Source organism: Manacus candei, unplaced genomic scaffold, assembly GCF_025592945.1.
Source record: "Manacus candei isolate 608988 ecotype Guabito, Panama unplaced genomic scaffold, ASM2559294v1 h1tg000014l, whole genome shotgun sequence".
In the NCBI taxonomy this organism is placed as follows: Eukaryota; Metazoa; Chordata; class Aves; order Passeriformes; family Pipridae; genus Manacus; species Manacus candei.
Genome location: NW_026138062.1, coordinates 14,842,763 through 14,864,461, shown reverse-complemented (window position 1 = coordinate 14,864,461; position 21,699 = coordinate 14,842,763). Strand labels below are relative to the sequence as shown.

The 21,699-nt window shown below is 42.6% G+C and overlaps 1 protein-coding gene across 8 annotated transcripts in view; it reads right to left on the bottom strand.

The window, feature by feature from the left end:
- DACH1 (dachshund family transcription factor 1) overlaps window positions 1-2,337 on the bottom strand; it is a 357,658-nt gene extending 355,321 nt beyond the window's left edge. For all 8 annotated transcript variants that reach the window (XM_051780460.1, XM_051780457.1, XM_051780458.1 and 5 more), the window contains exon 1: window positions 874-2,337. In XM_051780460.1, the coding sequence (XP_051636420.1) occupies window positions 874-1,607 (734 nt within the window). In that variant the 5' untranslated portion in view covers window positions 1,608-2,337. The remainder of the gene's footprint in view (window positions 1-873) is intronic.
- Between the last annotated feature and the right edge of the window lie 19,362 nt (window positions 2,338-21,699).

The window sequence follows — 21,699 nt, the reverse complement described above, 5'->3', positions numbered from 1 at the left end:
CCCCTGCCGCGCTCCCGCTGCCCCCGTCGCCTCCTCCCCGGCTGGCGGGGACCGGGAGCTGCTCGCACCTGCTCCTCGGGGACCGACACCATCACCCCACCCCCACCCCCCCGCCGAGGGAGCAGACCAGCCCGGCCGCCTGGCACCTCTCCCCACTACCCCACAGCAAAGCCGCCGCCCCCTCCTCCTCCTCCTCCTCCTCGCCGTCTTCCCGCCCTCCCTCCACCTCCCCCGTTCGCCATGTGGCAACTGCCCCACAGCCTTATACAAAAAGTGCACGTGCCCCCTCGGATGTGTGACAGCAGCTGATGGCCAAGTGGCCTCCACCGCCCCGGACCGGGCCCGACGCCCGGGAGGCAGCTACGCACCCCATCCCACTTAACGCGACACCCGAGTGTCTGTGTCGCCGTCCCCCCGCTCCCCGCCCACTCCCGTGCACCCTTCGGGCGGTTTTTTCCCAGGGCTGCCCGCTTTAAAGATACATCCAGGGATAGCTTGAGCAGCGGGGTCGCTCAGAAAGCACTTTTTGGCCCTGCTGCTCCCTCCCCACCCCCGCCGGCCCTCCGCTCCCGCGATGCGCTGCCCCCGGCACGCCTCGGACGGGGGAGAGAAGAGGACAATGCCAGGGCAACACTTGCAGGGCGCAGCGGGAGGGGGGCACAAACACCCCTTCTCCTTCCCCCTCACTCCCCCCGTCCCACCAAGAAGGAGCGCCGCCGGATGCGGAGAAGGCCGGCCGGGCGCGGGGGCAGCGCGGGAGGCGGCAGCGGGGAGCGGCGCAGCGCCCGCCCGGACCGCACCGCGCGGGGGTGGGACGGGGGCGGCGGCGGGGGGGGGACCCGGCGGGGCGCGCGTGTGCCTTGCGGCTCTTACCTGGCGTTGGTGCAGTCGTTGTAGAGGGTCTCGAAATCCTTCCTGGAGATGAGTTTGCAGCGGTTGACCCCGGGCTGGATGGCCCCCAGCCCCCTCAGGATGCGGACCTGCTCCACGTTGCAGACCACGGGCGTGATCTCCAGCCGCTTCAGCTTGGTGTAGACCGTATGCAAGCCCCCCACCAAGTGCTTCAGGAAGAGGTCGAAAGCCTGGGGCAGGCAGATGAGCTCGCAGCCCTCCACGGTGAAGGAGGCCACTTTGGCCCCCCTCAGATCCACCATCTTGCACTCGTTATTCTGGGGGGTGTTCTCCACCGGGGACGGGGTCGAGTACACGGGCTTGCCGGGCAGGCTGCCGGCCGCGCTGGCCGCGCTGGCATTGGGAGTGGAGGTGCCGCCGCTGCCGCCGCCGCTGCTGCTGCCGCCGCCGCCGGTGCCCAGGCTGGGGCTGCCGCCGCCGCTGCCGCCGCCGCTGCCGTTACCGCCGCCGCCGCTGGTGGTGGAGGTGACTGTGGCCGCCGCCGCTGCCGCCGCTGCGATGGGCTCCGGCCGGAATAGGTTTGTCCCCGAAGCGGCCGGCGGGGGAGCGATGGACGGAGACGGAGAGGAGGTGGCCGCCGACGAGGTGGCCGACGAGGAGGTGGTGGTGGTGGTGGTGCAGGCGGCAGAAGTTGAGACCGGAGGCTGAGGGGGGACCAGCTGGGTCGGAGGGATCAAAGCAGCCGGTACGGCCATGGTCACATATACGGCGGAGGGGGCTGGGGGAGGGGGAAAAGTTCCCACACACGCACGCAGGGGAAAGGGGAAAAATTTAAAAAAAAAAATGTATAAAAAAAAAAAAAAGGAGGAAAGGAGAGAAGGGAGGAGGGGGGAGAAGAAGGGGGGGATAACCCCGGATCAGGTGCTGCGGCGAGCGAGAGAGCAGGGGGCAGAGTGAAAGAGAGAACGCACAAAGTGTCCCGCAAGTGGGGACGGAGGAGGAGGAGGAGGAGGAGAAGTCCGCTCCGGGCGGCGGGGCTGGGGCCGAGGGGAGGGGGAGGGCAGTTTCTTTTTGTGGTCCTTGCTCTAGCACCACGTTAAAGACGAAGGTGAAAAGGAGGAGGTTTGAAGGACTTCGGTTCTCTCTGGCAAGTACATTGATCAAAGATTGAGAGGGGAATGACAGAGAGAAAATGAGCTGGGAAGTGCTGGCTGCTGCCGCCGCCGCCGCTCGCTCGCTGGACGAGTTGTTGTTGTCACACGGTGCGGAGGGGAGGAGCTCCGGCAACTTGAAATACCCTTTGAAGCAGCAAAAGGCTCACTCAGTAGTATTAACCCAAATTATCCAACCAGGAACCCGGAGCAGGAAAACAGAGAGAGAGAGACGGAGAGAAGTCTCTCTCTCTCTCTCCCCCCCCCCTCCTTCAGGAACCGTTAGATTACATGTTTCATATTTCACCCCACCAGAGATGAGATGTAATTTTCCCAGCCCCTTTCAACAGCCGCTTGTCAACACAGTTTGTGGAGAAACACGAGCGTCTCCAGTGTTCCCCCAAAGCCAGGCGGGAGCGGGGGAGCCGAGGCGCGGGGCGGGCGCTGGGCACCGCACACCTTGCCGGGGCAGCCAAAAGCAGAAAACTCCGGACGGGTCTGTTGCTCTTGCTGCTGTTCTTGCTCTCCCGGGACCACAGACGCTCCTCCCGGCGGCGTGGGAGTTGCTGCCGAGGGTCCCCTTTGTTGCGCGGGCGGCGGCGGCGGCTGCGCGGGGCGCGCACGGGCAGCCCCAGGCGGCAGCATCCGCAGAGGACTTTCGTGCGGCGGCCCTGGATCGGAGGGGACAGGGCACTACGAGTCAGGCCGCCGAGACACCGCACCGAGCGGGCTGCGGCGGCACACAAGTAACTTAGGAGACGGGAAAACGGGCGGCCCTGGGAAAGACGGCGGCCCGCGCAGGTACCGCCGCGCAACAGGTGTCGGCGGTGCGCAGACCCCGCGCAGCGGCGTCCGAGCCCCTCCGCGCCAGGTAGCGCGCAAAGTCAGCGCGACGCCTGCCCGCGCATGCGCGGTGGGTCGGGCGGCAGGCGGCGCGCCCGGAGTGGCGCGGTACCTGGCCGGGGTCGGGATGGGGCTGGGAAGAGGTTTGGCAGCTGACGCCGTCGGGAAAGGCTGGGGCTTCCTCTTCTACGTGTCTTCAGGGCACTTCGCACTTTTAAAGGGGTAAAGAAATGGCCACTGGTACAGATGGGGGTGTGCAAAATCAGGGGTCGGTGCGTACTTAGTTCTTCCTGTTTAAAAAATACACCCTCTGTCTGCTTAATTATGCATGTATGTGCCCATCGCTTTTTTCTTCTTTTTCTTTATGTGTACTATTACGTGAGACATGAGTCACGGGATGACACATCTGCAGAGTGGATAATCTCAACTGTAGTACTTTGGTGCAGGGGAATTTCCGCAGTATCAGACATAAACTTCTCTCACATGATCAGCTTGCTTATTGTACTTTAAATTCAATCTACGAGTGTAGATTTGTGTTCTAATGCCACTTAAGAGGTCCTTTACCGGTGAAATTTTAGCTATCCAGCACTAAAGTTTTAAAATTGCAAATAAACCCACGACAAAGCAGCCTTTTGTTTTGAAGTCTTGTGTGCCCATAATTGGACAGAACACTTCTTCGAGCCATTTTTAGGTGGGTTTTTTTCAGAATGTTTGTCTCGAGGAGCTTATACAACTTGAATTCCAGTGGTGGGATCCCAGTGGTGGGATCTAGTGTTGCATAAAACTTGTAATTTCAAAATGTAGATGCACTGCATCTTTCTTTTTTTCAGTTGTAGAAAGCCAACTCTGTCCATATTTTCTTTGCCTCACCTATCCTTTTGCATCTCACGTTCTGTTCTCACACCTTGTGAAGATAGAATAGATCCTTAAGAATATCAGGACAGAGCCAGACGTGTGATATTGCCACTTGGAGATCTGAGTGAACTCTGAATTGGGAAACCTACCATTTCTTTTATTCTCTGCCTTTTCTACAATCTGATGCACACCAACCCTTCTGCTTTTCTACTTGCTATGTGCCCTCACAAATGTAAAATCCTCATGGTCCAAAGGAAAATGTAGTTTGAAAGCATTTGCTACCAGGGGTTTGGGTTAACCTTGATGATTTTAGTGCAACACTGGGATTAGAAACCTAGAAAGAAACAGATTTATGAAAAGGTCCAAGATCCCTCAAAGCTTCTGGCGTGGTAGGTGTTTCTAATTATTATAAGGAGCATCTTGATTTATTTTAGCTCGCACATGTAGTCAGTCGCACATGTAGTCACTCACATAAACCAACAAATCCTGAGGTCGCTCTTTGTAGACTTCTCTAGATTGCATTTCTCTCACTTGCTGACCCTTTCACATAATGATATTGTTGGGTGTTTTCTTCTTCTCTCCCTGAGTTGATATCAGCAAAACTCAAATTACTATAACTGATATTTGAAAATTCTGCCTGTGTCAAGTGAAGACTTATGGTGCTGAAATCAATAAGACTGTTTAAAATTCAAAGACCTGCAAATCGTTCTGTTTGTCCTTTGATAGGGCCTGGGCTGATTAAAATGCGACCAAGAAAGCCTAATTGCTGCACTAATTAAGAAGTCTCTAATTTCTTTCCTGGAATATTGTTTGAAGCAGGGTTTCTTTTCTGCTCATATAAGTGTTCAGGGCAGATATTTTCTCTGTCTCTCTCTCTTCTTTTTTCTTTTTACCATTTTGGTATATTAAAATGTTAGTTAAAGCAGTAAGATGTATTGACAGTGATTGTAATTTATTGCTCTAAAAAAAGACTGATATGGTGTTCGCTATTTTATTAAATTACAATTTTGAGGGCAGCTGTAAAGGGTAAAATGCAATTAGAAAACCGACTGTAGCTGTTGCATTTTAAGGAATCTGAATACTTGACTGACAGGAGATAGGATAGTACATCAGCTCCCTCCCCCATCCTCAGTTATTATTGATAATTAAATATTTAAATTCATTCAGAAAAAAACTAGAAAAGTATTTATCTTCTGAATGTGTGTGAAGGAATGGACTGGGGGGAGGGGATGCGTACAGAAGACAGGCACCTGGTAAGGATGAATAGTGTATTATCATGTTAAGTTCATCCACATTTTTTTTCTGCATTTCTTTGGAATTTATTTTCCTGAGAAATACCTTTGAGTCTTGTATTTTATCTTCTCCTTGTCTAGTGACCTATTTTGTTCACTGTTTCTGAATAGAAGAAACAAGATGATTTCACAAAGCTTTCTGTGTGATCAATAGAGTAGTGTTTTAGGTTTAATCATTCTGCATTATAATTCTGGCAAACGACTGCCGAGCAGAAGATTCTAAGAAAGGAACAAATACTGGCAAAGAGAAGGTAAGTTCTGCTTTGTTCTTAATCTCAGGTCTCGAGCAGCAATCCCCCTTTGAGGTGCTATCTGTTCTTTAGAGGGAAGACTGAGAAAGAGGGAGGGACCTCATACCGTATCCCCCCTGCATCGCTCAGGAAAATAGACTCATAGAAATGTAAGTGTGTGAATAGGGATCCTTTTTTTGCTTCTCTTCCACCAAGATATTTACTAAACATTGAAAACACCATGAATACAGTTGAGATTGATGTGAAATGTTGTACCAGTAGTAAGAAACTGGATACCGCAGTGCTGTTTTTCTAATTGTTGCCTTATAGTCAAAGTAGCACAAGACTTTGTCCAATATAAATACAAACTGGATTCCTTTCAGTGACAGGACAAGTAGATAACATGCTTAATAGATACAAAGGGAGATTTGCCATTCCAGGCACGACATCACGCTAATTATGTTTACTCTAATTGAAAGCAGGGTTTTTGGGAACCTGAAATTACTCATAGGATATTTTTAATAACTGAATAATAATAAAGTGCAGCAAACGTTGATCACAAACCTTTTGGTCTTTCAAAAATATATTGGGAAATTAAATGAAAAGTGGAGTTTGGTACAAACAATGCCCCAGGGCAAAAAAACAACTAACACTAGATTTTCCAGTCCAGCCATAACACAAATCAATTTGAGCACACTTCTATGGCCAGACTGCCAGATTGTTATGACTGCTAATTCACTCAATCAAACAGTACATTAGTACACCCGGCACAAACAGCTTCAACAATAGCATACACTTCGGAACAGTCCACCATATATCACAAAAAATCCGGAATACATGGCAAGATTGCTTTCACGTTCTGTTCACTGCAATTTATATTTAGGTATGGTGCCTGCTTAACCAAAAAAAAAAAAAAAAGGTGGTGGAAGAATGAAAGCGAAGAAACTTCTGGAGCCATTAAAATAACTTTTAAAGTCTTTAAAAACGAGAATCTGGGAGCAAAATACCACTTGCGTTGATGGTTTAATGTGAGCCTCTCAGACGGAGAACTGAAAGCAGTGACTGTGCATCCCCAGCGCAGGGCTGGATGGGGAATTGCTGCCGTCTTGGTCGCTCGCACACGCCCTGCCTACCCCGGCACTTCAGCACTAGGGCATCCTTTGCCGGCTTTACTCCCTCGAGTCGGGGAGCCCTCCTGGCTCCCAAGGTACTCACCGCCTGAGTACAAGGGCAGGATTTAACTCCAGGGAGTATCCCTCAATTCTTCCCTCGTCCCCACGGGCAATGAGTGTTATCTCAGGGGATGCTAACTGATGCTCTGACCAAGGGCACGCTGTACTGGGAGATGAAAAAAACCGACGGCTTGGGATCCCTCTCATCCTTTCCCTCCCTCCTCCCCTGCAGCCGACACACACACAAACACACGTACCCACACTCCCACCCACACCCACGCACAAGCGCATATATGCAAATTGCAAAAAAACAAACGCCAATTAAGCTACTTGCTTGTTTACAGGGTTTTTTTCCCTTAAGTCGCTGTTCTGACTTCAGAAAAGACGTTTCGAAGTCAGTAACTAAAACAACCCTTCTGTTGATTTGAGCCTCTCGGTCGCATTGCTGCTACCCGAGCCACATGGTGAAACGGGTCTGGTCGTGTTCCCTTCCCGGGCTGGCTCGGGATGGATGGATGGGTGGATGGAGCAGTGGCTGGGCGCTGTCTGCTGACATTCACCTGACAACTAACAGCCAAGAGGGAGAGCTGCAGCGCGAGGAGGAAATGATAACCAACTTCCCTGCGTGAATTAAATGAGGGCTGGGATAGACGGGTGATGTTTGAGTTAGACTTGGGCTCTCATTAGGGGTCCTCAGTCCAACGTGTTAATTCACCTACCAACAGGTAGGGAAAGTCGCTCGGAGCTATAATTATGAAGTACAAAGCCCGTGCCGCTAAATTAATGTTAAAGCGTTGATCTAATCTGAGCTGCCCTTTGCCGTGCCTTCCCCCCTTCACAGAATTAGTTCGCTCAGCCGCTCCATCCCTCGCTCCCAACCCAGGCTACTCGGAACACTCGGAGCCGGCCCGAAGTTCAGTGCTTCTGGCTCCCCAAAGCGCATCTCGGTCCCTGTCGGTGCTGGGGGACCGCTCTTCCTGCTCCACGCCCGGGAGCCGTGGGGAGAGGCGGAATCCTCCTCCCTCTTTCCGTCCCTCCCTCCCGCGGCCCCGCCGAGCCCCCGGTGCCGCCGCCCGCCGGGCGCTGAGAGGGGCGGCGGATCGGCTGCCGCGCCTGCACTGATTGCTTTCCTTATAAAAATAATAATCATAACAACAAAAAAAATGCACATTGCCTTCTTTAATTTATTTATTTTAAATATCTGAACTGACAGCCTCAGAGACGTAGCCTTTTCCTCCTCGTGTCACTTAAGTGAATGAAAAACGTTGGGATAGGGGGCTTACCTTTTTTATTCCCATATTTCAAAAAAGCAGATAAACATTTTTAATTATTCTTGCGGCTGAGGGGGGGAAGGGGGCGGGGAGGGAGGAAGGATTTTTAAAAGTCCGAGCCCCTGCTTGAAAAGTTTCAGCACAGAGCGGAATTTTATAGCGAGTTATAAACTCTGCGTAAGAGGGGGATGTTATAAATGGAAGTGCTGACACAACCTTAACTATAGCGTGTAAACGGCTATGCTATAATATCCATTAAGCAGAAAGAAAAATAAGATGGCTGATCAATAATTTATACAAAGAGTACCAACTGCAGACATAATAACTGTAATGTTTGCAAAGCAATCTCTCACTCTCCAGGCTTAACAGTAAACTAGCGGGGCTGTTAATTTCCAACTCCTACAGGTAAGAATACAAACAAATTACTTAAACTTGTATTTTGGTGGGTATTTTTCTCGATATTTTTCATGTCTTGGTCGGATAACATACAATTTAATTACGATGCAACTTGGAATGATTGAGGAGCCTCCCCCTCTCTCTCCCTTTCCTCTTGCCCACCCGCCTGCTTCTCCGAGAGGACCTCCTTGGGAAAAGCTCCGCCCGAGAGAGAGGAACAGGTTGCTTGGACGGGCGTTGTAAACGGGTCGACTTTTGGGTCACTGTAGTTCTTCGGGGAGTTATTCATACAAGGAAACAAAATGAAGCCATTTAACTTCAAAAGAAAGTTACAAGGTTTTCCAGTGCCACGAACTGAAACACAATACCCCCACCGGCCCGATAAGCATCAGCTGTCCGAGGACAATGCACTGGCGCTTTCCATGCATCAAGCTACCGGGGAAAAAAATCTGCTTTAGGGAAAACCAACGTGTCTTCCACTATCATAAGCAGAGAGTCGGCGAGCAACTGATCTCTTCATTTGCATGGGAGCATTATCTCCCATTTTTGTCTTCTGTGTCTAGGTAGTAAAACAGAGGAACAAAGTCTGAAAGTTGCTAAGTAGACTCCGATAACGTGCCCAGGTATTTTTTTGCATGCCTCTTGCAATAGTACCAAAAAGACTCCTTGTTAAATAACAAGAGAGAAACGTGTCAGTGGAGGAGACTTTTTAAAAATTCCCCCCGACCCCAGCCTAGACAAAATAAAGTTATGTTGCCAACCACACCAAAAGAAGCTCAAATTTAAAGTGGCATGCACAGCACTTCAACAGCTTTCAGCTGTGCTTCTTGGAGATATCACGGGTATTTTGTGTAGTAAAAACACAGTAGCAAAGGGAGCGACACCTTATTTCGGAGCCCTCAGCCGTGACGCAAGAGGCTGCTCTGTGGGGTGCTGCTTAAAAAAAAAAAAAAAAAAAAAAAAAAAGTAATTTGCCTGATGCTTGCTTGCCAGCGACCTCTCCCAGCTCAGCTCCAGTAAAGCAGTGAAACATAAATGACAACGGCCTGTAAACTGCACACACAGACGGAGTCTTTTCTATTGATGCAATAGTTCCCCCCGCCCGGCTGCCCCAGTGCCCGGCTGGATGCAGTATGGAATATCGGTGCTTAGAAAAATCGAACGGGAAGTGCAGCGCCCACTAGTGCCCGTGCGTGGGAGGCAGCGCTTCCCTCCGCGCCCTTCCGCGCCCCTCCGCACCCCGCGGCCGTCCCCGGGGAGAAACGTCCTTTCGGGGGAAGGAAGTGCGGGCAGAACTGGGGAATGTGATGCGGACAGAAGAGGTTTTAAGCCCACCTGCGACGAAGTGGGGGTTTGTTTCTTCACTATCTGAGTGCAAGCTTAGAAAAAGCAGAAATGGAAAAGTTGTCTTTCCCCTGCTGCTCTCCAGGCGCTGCCCCCATCTGTCTGAGGCGATGTGTAAATGGGGTGAGTGTTTCATAGGCGGCATATTCACGCTCATCATGACAGGACTTGGAGGGGCTACCTGGCTGTAAAGCCTAGATCAGAAACATGAACAACACCAGAAACATTTCTGAGCTCTGTAAACTGACACTTGTAAAACTATGGAAGATCTGTGAGATATTTCCATTAGGCCCCTTTTTCTTCTCAGGTGTTTGGGGATTGTGTTTTGGGGGATTTGTTTATTTGTTTACATACATTGGAGATTGTTAATGGGCAGCATTTAGGTTTTCTTCGAAACTGTCTGATCTCCATCATTTGGAGATGAAAATTAACTTTGCAAGGAAGGCAACACACACCTCTCTTGTCTGGATAGAAGACACCAAGTACATAAGTTCAAAATACACTTTCACAGTGGCAGTTAATGTCTCCTGTATTTGCTTATTGTTTGCTGTGCATTGGGATACTGGATAGTGTTCCCAGTTGGATCCAAGCACTTGCAATGGTGTCCAGCATAATATGATTTCCCATGCAGGGTTCCCAAAGCTATAAGAGGCAGCTTTGGATTATATCACACACAGTGGGGCAAAAGTAGGTGGCAATGGACTAGTCCTGTCTGCTTCTAACTCTGTCTTTAAAAGCTTTCAGTAAATCGTTGGTTCACATCATGTCTTAAGATACTGAGACCTTGTTTAGCCGAGAAGGAAAACTGCAAATATGTTCTCAAGTACCTTGGGTTTAACGTCTAAAGTCATCCAAGGATGATGAAAAACAACCTGTTCTCTACCTCTTTTTGACAGTCACATCTTTTCCTTTACTGTTGCTGTGCATTCTTCTTATTGATAAGAACGAAAATATACACCTAAATAGTTCTCTATGCCAAAAATTTGTTATAAATTCATAAATAAGGAAGGCACTGAATACCCAACTAGTTGAAAATAATTTGCAGAAAGTCCTAATTTTCTCTATTTTCTAATTTCAAAAAAAAAAAGAAAAAAAAAGACACTGATTTTAAAGCAGGATAATGCTTGGCATAGATATAAAACATTTTAAAAAAGTTCCCGTGTCTTTATGGTAGGTATAATGGGATAGTAGGGCCAAAATAAGCTCCCTTGACACATTGATTATGGATAATGGCAAAAGACTTTTATTAAGACTATTTGTTTGAATTTTTAAATAGCATAATTTCTGTGTTGTTTGTTCATCTTCAGTGCTCAGTGATTTACATGCAATTGAAATTTATTAGTCCCAATACTGGACTTTAGGTTTATGTATTTGAGTGCTTATACAAATTAAATTCTTGGAATATTTATTCAATAAAAATAGACCTATGAAGATAGCAATTCCTCAGTACATCCTTAGCTTTATATACAGCTGTAGTTCTATAAGTAGGTACTTAACACTGGAAAGCAAGAAACTAAGTCACGAAAGAATAAAAAGAAGAAAATCACATTTTGTCCTTATACTTTGAAAAGAAAAGGAAATTTTGAGGGAAAAGCAGTGAATATATTTGAGTAAGAAACAAATTTAAGAAAGTCATAAAAATATAAAAGGAGATGAATTACAGTAATTAAATTTTATCCATACAAAATACTTTTTATTCAAAGTATATACTAGCAAGCTGATTTTATTAAAACTTGTTCTTCTAAACACGTGAGTATGAACTTTAGATGTAAACTTCAAAACAAGAGAAATGAACTACCACCATTTAAAGTGCTTTAATCTAACTGATTAGAAAGAGTTTTAATAGTCGTGCTTTTGCTTAATTACACCCTTCAATCTGACGATCAGCCTCAGGCAATTGAGGATTATTCTGTTTTCACATGTGAAGAGGGATAGGGCAACTTAGATCCACAAAAAACTTCAGGTCCCACGCTCATACTACCAATTGTCTTATGACTTAGTAGGTGCCAAAATTCCTTAGTGCATAATTCACCAAGTGTGTAGGTTTCCTTTGTGGGACGTACAGATGGAAGCACAAATTTCAGAGTCGATATTTTTTTTTTAAGAGAGAGTCCATACCTAAACACAGTCTTTGCTTGGGTTCACTGCATTTGCACAAACGGGCCTTCAAGGAAGGTTAAGCTGAAATGAGGCTTCTGCGTCCATATTTACACTCTGTGGTACAGCTAATAACCAGTTGGGCAGGTCACTTCCAGGGTAGGAAAACAGTTTTCATGCACGCATCTTCTATTGTTCCCACAGGACAAGAGAACTAAGCCATGCTTCCTACATGGCAGCAATGAACATGAGCAATCAAATATGAAGTCCACCATAGTTAAGGTTTCTCTGGTTCTTCCTTGGAAAATTTAGGCCAGTTGACCATTACATTATTACCAGGAGGAACATCTCCAAGTAGACTCTCTTACTTCTCAAGGAAAATGTGTCACATTGCTGAGAAAAGATTTTAAGGGCTGTGTTCAACCACACTTGCTGTTGGACTGTAAGTGTTTTCACTGTTAATGTCATGGAGTACCTTATGCTGATAAAAAAGACCTTTTGTTCTCTGCTAAATTTGTCCTGTTTTGAAAGTGGAGTATCTAAAGATACTAAAGAAGTATCTAAGTAGCTTAGATACTTCTAAAATGTTCTTCTGTGGCTTTTACTTTCTGTTATAATCTATCTACAACCATAAAGCTATACTCGAAACTAACATTTTCTTAACAGCACCAAGTTTTATTTTTTTACTCTCAAGCTGAAACAATTACAAGGAAAATAATGCCTATAGCAGTACATATAATCAAGAAAATGTTTTCTTGAGTGTTTTGTTTCCTGCTTAGAACTCAGCACACAGTTTACAAGCAAGGGCTGATAGCTGAATTTGTTTAAATACAGTGATACATAATGGCTGCAGTAAACACAGTTTTGGAGGCTAGGTTTATGCTAGCAAATTACACTTGCCTGGGAATGTTCTTATGCAATAAAGCCAGCTAGCACATATGCCTATTTGTAAACTTCTCCTGTTCAAAAGAGGGTAGTGGCAGCAGCCTGCCAGTTGGGAAGGGTCTCTGGGATGTGCAGCCTCCCTCTCCCTCAAACTGAATTGGGTTTTAGGATACATAGAGTATGTCAAGGGTTATTCAAACAGTTTTACAGTGTAGGCCATCATGTTCCAGTACCTGGGAATATTCTTGGCACTGTGTAATTTACAAGTGCAAATGTAGCTTCAACTGTTTTATATTACAATAACTGTCTTAAAATATATATTCACATTGGACATTTTTATAGGTACAAGATCTTGATTTTTCAATCTTTACATGGTAACATTTCTTTTGATTTCTAGAAATGAAATCTTAAAATAAAAATTTCCTTCATTAGTGAGGAATCCAGTCTCGGCCTATAATTAGAAAAGAAAAAGGAAGTAAAATTATAGTACAGGAGTAGCTTGCTAAAATGCCCCCTGAAAGAGTTTTCCAATGGCATTAATGTATGAATACAGGGACTGCTTAATTAATTTAGCAGCCTGGACTAGAGATTCAGGTTTTTGTGTTTGCATGCTTTTGTGCTGGCTATTTGAAGCTGAAAATGTAAACATGAATGCATTTTCTATAAAAGTCTTCTGGAAAAATGTTAGGGAAGGCAGGGCACATTCCTTGCTGGGTTTTATGTTAGATTCTTTACACTCAACATCAGTCCCAGAAACTAGCCTGGATAAGTTAGAGTCTTCTTGCAACAGGTTGCCTGATGTTGAATTTATAAGGCTATTTGTAACTTTTATTGATAGGAACACTGTAAAAAGGCATTATGCAAAGGGAGCAATGCATTTATTTGCTTGTTTTCCTCCAGTTAATATGAACTAACGTTGTACTGGTCTATCTGGGAGTCACATAAATGCGATGTATTGTACTTCTTTTTGCAGTTGTACCTTGTTTTGAATAATCAGACACAGATAAAATGACAGAGGAAGAATTATTCTTTAGAATTTTCACTTTATCATTTACAAATCAATGACTTTGCATCTGTCTTAACATATTAGTGAAGTGGCCTGTAAAGGAAGACGGTATTACAGATTGAGCTGAAAAACAATATTGAACAGAAAAGTATTGCTAGTTTTATTCAGAACTAGCAGATACTATGAATGATATACTTGACACTTCAAAAATAATAACACACCAAAAAATCAGGAAGAAAATTACTTTTTGGCTCAGTCTTTCTGTCAATTGGTACTTTTCCCAAATAAGAATTTCAGGGTCAGTTTTGATAATCTAATCTACAAAGGAGAATAAAATCTTTCTTCCACTTGAACAGCTTTCAGATAGCAATTACTAATTGGAGGTCTGTTAGAAAGATTTATTTGGGAAATGGTTGACTTTCTTTCTACAGCTTGTTTTCCCACGGACAATGTTTTTAGTACTCATCTCAGAAACATTTTTTAATGACAAAACCCTTAATTATTAACGGAAAGAAAAAAACCCCAAAACCTAAGCTCTTTAATTCATCTCAGTACTCATTGGCCTCTCATATAAATTCTAACTATTTCCAGTTCATCGCCTCCCTTCCTGGGCGGAGACTATAATAATGCAGAAAGAAACATTGTTATTTCTTGCTGCTGAGTTTTAGCGCAAAACTTGGTTAATTAAAAAGTCTAGGCAAACGGGTCCTTTTGTCTGTGAGAAGTCTGAGCTCTCTTTAAGGCTTAGTTATTTCCCTGATAACCACCGATTATCTCTTTTGCAGAAGTAATTCCAATAAGGCAAAGGTGCCCTCTGTAGGGGACGGGCTGTAAATGACGAGGGAGCTGGTGTTTGATATTTACAGAAAGCTACAGAAGAGAGTAACTTCTTAGCAGTCTGACTCTCCGAGAGGCACTAGAGACTAAATATAATGTACAAACGAAGCAGTGCAAAAAATAACAGAAAATCCCGCTTCAGAATACAGTAAAAAAAAAAAAAATCCTCTCAACTGTGGATAAAAACTAACAGTTTTGTAATAAGCTGCCCCAATGCTAAATATGTAGTGCAGTGAAAACTGAGTTGCCCGAATCTCTAGAATAAAAGGAAATATGAATTTCAGTCAAAAGAACTTTATAGAAACAATAGAATTCAGAAAGCAACACGCTTAAAAATCTCTGTAACATGTACTCCTAAAAAGTTTACTACAAAGCAGATTCATTAACCATCCCAGGTGGCTAGCATATTGCTTGCTAAGAAATTGCCTTTGTTAGCATACCCAGAGACACATCTTAACTGGTTTGCAGAATCTCTAGTGGCTATTTGCAATTATTTGGGGAATTCTTTCCTCAATTTATAATGGCAGCTAATGCCAGCCCAGAGTAGTTGTAGTTCATTACTCATTATTAATTATTTTTTAGGGCTCACTTTTATAACTCATAAGGATGACCTGCGTTCTTGTTATCTTGATTTTATTTCTCTCTGTCTCCTTTTCTTTTTATTTTTTTTATTTACATTTACACATACTTTTTGAGTAACAATTGCATTGAATATAGTAACCTGCATTATTATGTAATGAACTGTAACATGGAGTGGGCAAGACCCTTCAGAGTTATGATTTATCCTCCTTTTGACTTTATTGGAAAGTCAAAGAAGATGCAGAAAGTCATTCTAGTAGTTAATAAGTTAGACTGAACCATAGTTTAGAAAGTGAAGACCAGTGTTGTAAATGTTCAGTCTATATTATATAGAGACTGTAAATATATAATCTGCTTCTAAACATGACTGTAAAGAGAAGGGTGGATTTCGGTCATTTGTGGAAGAGTTAAGGATAATAAGTTTTAAAACCTGTGGATTGATAATGGTGTTTGAGGTTTTTTTCTGGTCTACATCATTAGTAAGTGTCCATTTTCCTAGTTTATAACATCAACCCTGACTGCCTTTCAGAACCAGGGTTGAAGGAAAGGGAGAATGTACACCTATGACACTGCCTTTCCTAATCACAGTCTCTGGTCAAAGAGAGCTTGTTCCTTTGTTTATTCACTGTTGGAAATACTTGTGTGAGAGATACATCACATATTTGAACCATGTAAAGATCAGATTAATGTTATCTTTTGTTTTAATTAATATCTGAAACAGTAAGCTTTTTTCCTTCAGTCCATCAAATAGGATTGAACCTCCCAGTCTCATTTTAAGAGAAGTAATTTCACTACACTACTTTTTGATCTTCAGGGCATGCTTCCAAGTCTATTTACATAAATAAATGTTCAGGGGATGACTGAGATTATGGAGCTTTGTGGACCTTTGACGTGCCCTCTTCACATCCTGTTGCTTACCCTGTGAATCAGATCTGACACATAGCAGGGTATGTGTACCTTCTCTCGCAGCCAAAATTAATGCATCCTAGAGGACAAAAGTGTGGATCCTAACTCAATGGGGAAATGCTTGTAGATACCACCATACTATGTGAATGCCCTTCACAGGTATAAATGACGTTTGTTTTTCCCTGACATAAAGCCTGTTTACACTCTGGAGTAAACACTCTTACCCTGCTTAATTTTTGCATCTTTAATAGAAGTCCATGGTCATATTTGAATGCATATCCTGAAATCTGAAAGTTACCTCACAGTAGGTCTCTTAGAAGTCTTTCTTGGTACTATCCAACCCTTCAGCTAAACATAGGACAAATATCCAAGGCTATTTTTCCTTTTAGTGGACATCTTAACTGTGTCTAAACATGCAAGATGGATCCTTCTAGTTTATTTTATTGAACCTTACTGGCCCTCTTATAAGACTGTATTTGCAGTTGCAAAGGTATTATTGTATTTTTTGGATGATATGTTCTATATTTAATTCTAGAAAAGCAATGCTTTTCCACCATTATATTATTTTGAGTTTTTTCCCTATAAGTTTGCTTCTTTTAGATTTTTCTTTCCAACTAGAGGCTGACAGTTTCTCAAAGTTATTTCATGGCAGCTGGTTCCAGACAGTATTCACACAACCTTTCTTTAGATGGTTTATGTGTCAGAGATAGGAGTCTGGTCTCCTTATACCGACAACAAAGACAAGTATTCATGTTCAGTGCAGAGATTCAGAAAACTTAAACTATAAGCTGTGAACTGAGATAGGCCTTTATCATAAGTGGACTGTAAATATGTCAAGTTTTTCTTTTACTTTAGGTACCCAATTTATTTTACAATTTAATCCTCTTTTCTTAATTTTATCAGTTGTCATTTTCTTGTTGACCAAACTTTTTCTATTTTATAACAGTTATGATCAGCTTTGACTTGAAAAATACTATGGTAAATCTAAACACACAATTTCTTATTTTCTGATGTCTTTGTCCTCTTTTTTTTTTTTCCCCTTTTCCTTTTTTTCTTTCTTCCTATAAGCCACATTTGGGTTATTTCCCGTTGCTGTAATTGGCTTGACCCTTTCTTTACACTTCAAGAACATACAAATTGTAAAAGCAGAGTGGCATTGTGCAAAGTCTAGATATCTGTTTGGGTTTTTTTCAATCTTTCATTTGTACAGTTTTCCTAATTTTACTCAACTGTCCACAGCTTTGATACCACTACCCTCAGCACTATTCCTGAATGGCTGTCAACTGTCTTTGGGCTCTGTTGTCTAACATTATATTCCTTGGCCCCAGTCCTGAAAAATTTATACACTAGAGTAATTTTACGCATGAGAGCAGGCCCATTGACTATTGATGCATAATGTTATTCTGGAGTGCATGCATTTTCAGGGCTTGGATAATTCTTTTGATTTTTTTGCAAAGTATTTGTAAGGGGATTCTTTTACCCAGTTCTAGATTTTTCTTTTATTGTCTCTGTAAACAACCACAAGTTCTGTACAGTCACATGGACTTGGACATTGATTTGGTGGTTTCAATGATTAAATCTACTCTTCATTTCCTATTCATGATGATGATGCCCGCAAACATTTTAGTTTTTGGGTGAGCTGAACATATTACAGCTTCCTGAGTATACATACAAGAGTTGGGATTTTTTTAGTTTTGTGCTGTAGATGGGTGAATCAACAGTTGTTGATTCTCATAGCCCATTCCCATCCCATAACCCATTCCCATTATAACAAATTAGCTATTAGGTCAAATTTTGAAGACTTTTATTACAACATCCATAACTAACCATATAAATGTGCCTGTGATATATTTATTAATTTAAAGGAATTTCAGCTTTTTGTTAATTTACTGCATCCCTTCTGATTACATCCCTACTGGCATATTTTCTTGCTTGACTAGCTAGATCAAGAGTATGTAGCCCAACAAATATTACAGAGCAATTACTCTAAAATTATTTATTTATCTCTGTGCCCATTTTTTATTACTGCAATCCCTACAAGTAACCAAACCTCCTTCTTGATCCTTTTTCTACTTTAAACAAAACTTATCAAACTGTATAAGGGCCTAAATCCCTGGCTGCTATGAATCTCCAGGCTTCTCCTGAGCAAACAAAGCAATATCACTTTTTACCAGCTGAGAAACAGGTTAAATAAGTATGAAAGCCAGATTACTACTCTCTCTCTGATGTTCAATATTGATTTCAACCTCTTTTCCTTTTGCATTTGTTAAATACTGTGCATTCACTTCATATTCATAATAGAGTGTTCCTGCTTAAGTTGGAATCTTCTTTAAACCTAAGTATTTCTTTTGGGCCACTGTTTTTACTCTTTGAAGGATGTCCTGTCAATATCATCCTTATGCAAATCTCAGTAATATATGGTATTCCCTTGAGAATCTTTCCCCAGTTTTGTTCATTTCCTGCCAAAGGCTCAAGTTCGAGAGTAAGCAGTATACTTACCCAGACAAAACATGATCAGTGCTCTAGGTGGTAAAGTCTACTTCGTGTAAGCTTTCTTGTGCAGTTTATGCTGCCTCTGAGATTTTTATCAATTTTATTTTTCTTAGATATTAAGACTTGTACAGTGAAACTGAGAAAAAGAGATTTTTTTCTCAAATTTACATTCAACTTCACTTGCAGTGTCACAGAGTGACTAAACACTGATGCCTAGTACATTTGTCCATAAGCTCATTTTAAAGTATCTGACTAGTTTTAATAATTTCTGTGCTGGATAAGAGCCTTTAAGCAGCATAATGCCAGAACTATTTCAGATTCTCAAGTGTATTGTTTCAGAGTATTCTTAGCACTCTATTTTGAGTTGTAGCCACCAGACTTTTGCAGTGGTATTGAGCACACAGAGAAATTGAAGTCAAAGTGATGAATATTTGGTAAAAGAAAACGGTAATCCTATTTCAGGTTATATAGATATGGTCTCAGAATGTTGATTTATTAGATACAAACATGGATCTGAACAGGGTCTTATCTACCTTTTTGATGCATTTCTCAGAAAGCAATAGAAATTATATAGTTACTGAACTTTTATTTTGTAATGCAATTCAATAGTTGTGTTATATAATTTAAATACTACAGGCATTGTTTGAGTTTTTTGAGTTATAAAAATTAAATAGAACTATATTTTTTTTGTAACTTCGTGGAGATTAAGAAAAGTCTTCTCTTCATGAGAAACTGGTAGAGTTTGTTAACTGGGTCAGGGCTTTCATACTTCTGGTCCTCCCACTCATATTTTTAGGGTCAAGGTAGGTCACTATTTCATTTAATGAGAAATAACTCGTTAGTTGGGTGTTACTCTTTCTCTGATATTTTTGCCTACCAGCATGTTACCTTTTGTCATAAGAGTTAAAGTAAGGTTGATTTTGGTTTAGCTGATATTTTTTGGCTCAAGATCTTTTTTACTAGTTTTTGGGGATTTGTTTTGTAGATAGTATTGACTTTTTTTGGATGTACAGTTGACTCATCCTGGGGACAAAGAGTACACTTTAAGGGAAAAACAGTTGACCTAGTCTTTTATTTATCAGAGTTTGTCTACTTTTGTAAGTTGTGTATACTTACTGATGTGTTGTATCACACTGGAAATTATTTTTGCTATGATGAAGAGCACCACAAGTTGTCTCCAGTTGTTGATGTCAGTGAGGTCACTGTTTCACAATATCCTACTCATATTTCATTATTTCTATTATTCAGAAAGGCTTTTCCTCTCTGCCTTCCTAGATTTCATTAAGCCCATTTATCAGTTTCATCAGGGAGAAGAATCAAATACTTCTACTGTTTCTGCTGTGATTTTATGTCCTGATGCTTTTTTATTTGTCAGCTTCTTGTTTGTATAACTTGTCCTGAAATCCTGATGGGGTGGGATTAGTTGCGTGGTTTCGAATATTATATATAAAACTGTGCCTGAGAGAAGGAGATGTTATTAATTATTCCTTTTAAAGAATCTCTCCATCCCTTCTGTTTCAGCAATGAGAATTTTCCTCCTTTTCGTTTGATTGTCCCATTTTAAGCATTGCTTGCTCAAAAATACTAAGTGGTTTTACACTATATCATAGCATGCCATGTATTCCTTAGCTCTTTAGCTGTTGTTTTATCATTGAGGCACCACATTTCCATCCTCACTGTGAGTATACTGATACCCAGTTGTGACAGCTGAACTGAATCACATTGCGCCTGTGCCCTTCCCTTTTGTCTTTCATTAGAGCTTTCTTTGTATGATACACTAGTGTCAATCTATTCTTAAGGTCAGGTTGAAATTCCTTATACTACCCTTTTGTTTTCAGTTTTGCACTGTTGATCTTTGTCACTTCCTAATCAGAGGGTGTCTTTCTTTGTTTTATTTTTAGTTTGACAGAGAAATAGTTGCAGCCACCGCTGACCCCTGCTGCCTGGCATGCTGTTGCATCGTAGCCACAAGACCTGTCTTCAGATGATGCAGTTGTGGTCAAATTTTTCTTTTCCTCTCTGAAAAATTTGACAGTTTTTTCTCTGAAAATTTGTTTCTTCCATTGTAATTCAATATTGAAGTCATCCATTCCAAAGAAATGAGCTGTATTCTAGTATTCTGTCAGTAACAGCTTGGAAGAAGCTGCAAAATTATCTTTGCCTTCAGTGCTCTTTTCCTTTGCTGGAACATAACTTTGTTTAGCGTTATGGTTTGGAATCTGACATATGTGGCATGCTGCTCTATAGGTTTCCAAATACTTAGTGGCTTTTTTTGCCATCCGTTGTAATAAATACTACTTCTCTTACTTTCTCATCATCCCTGCTCTGTTCATTGGTGAAATGTTTATTCTTTTATTCCAGTTACTTAGTGCGTCTACTGTAAAATGCATTTCCTGTAGTCACTGTTGGTGTCCAGACTACTAGAATACAGTGGGTTGTATCTAATCTTAATTTCAGTCCCATCTACAAGAAACTGGCCACATCCTCACTAAACAGTATTTGATCATGGGTCTCCTCTGAGCCTCATGTATTTTCCCCTGTAACCCTCACATATAATTTTTATTTTTTAGGGATGTATTTAAGTTAAAAAAGGGATTAAGAAATGTGAGAATTATGCTGTAAATCACGAGTTATCTGAAACTGAAGATGTGTTGGGTACCCTAAGGCACAACATGGAAGAATGTGGCAGTCTTTTAGAGTGCAAAGCTCTTTAAAAGAATGACAGAAGACACATCAAAACAGATGCAGACTCATCACTGGTATGTACTGGAAATCATTACTGAAGCAGTCCCGAGAACTACAGTCCTGGAACTACTACAGGAATTTTGTTTTGGAGGGAAGTGGTCAACTGGCTAACAGGCAAACACCCATCCAGCTGCCTGATTATTCCCTCCATTCACCGGGATGGAGATGGGAAGAAAATAGTAGGAACAGGAATGATAAAGCTCATGAGTCAAGATAAAGGTTGGAAGATCTCTTACCAATTACAATCATGGGAAAAAGAGACCTGACCTGGGAAAATTAACTTATTTTGTTGCCAATTAAAGCAATCTTTTAAGAAAAGAAACCATTAATTTGGGTAGCGGGAAACAACAAGATAAACATTAATACAACACCTTTCCTACTCCCTTTCCCAAGCTCAACTTCACTTCCCAAGAAACCGGGGGTGATGATCAATACATAGCAGTTACTCTCTGCTGCTTCTTCCTCCTTACACTTGGCTTACATTGGAAGGGACCTTAAAGATCATCTAGTTCTAATACCACTGCCATAGGCAGGGACACTTTCCACTAGATCAGGTTGTTCAGAGCCCTGTCCAGCCTGGCCTTAGAAAGGCCAGGACGGATAAACCACAGTGTTTAAAATTACACTACCCATTTGCATTCAAGCTACTGCTGTGCTCTTGTGTACACAGTTACCTACAGGTAGATGCTTATATTTAAGTGTCGTCCTCTCAGACTGCATCCTACCGTTGCAGACAAGAAGAGAT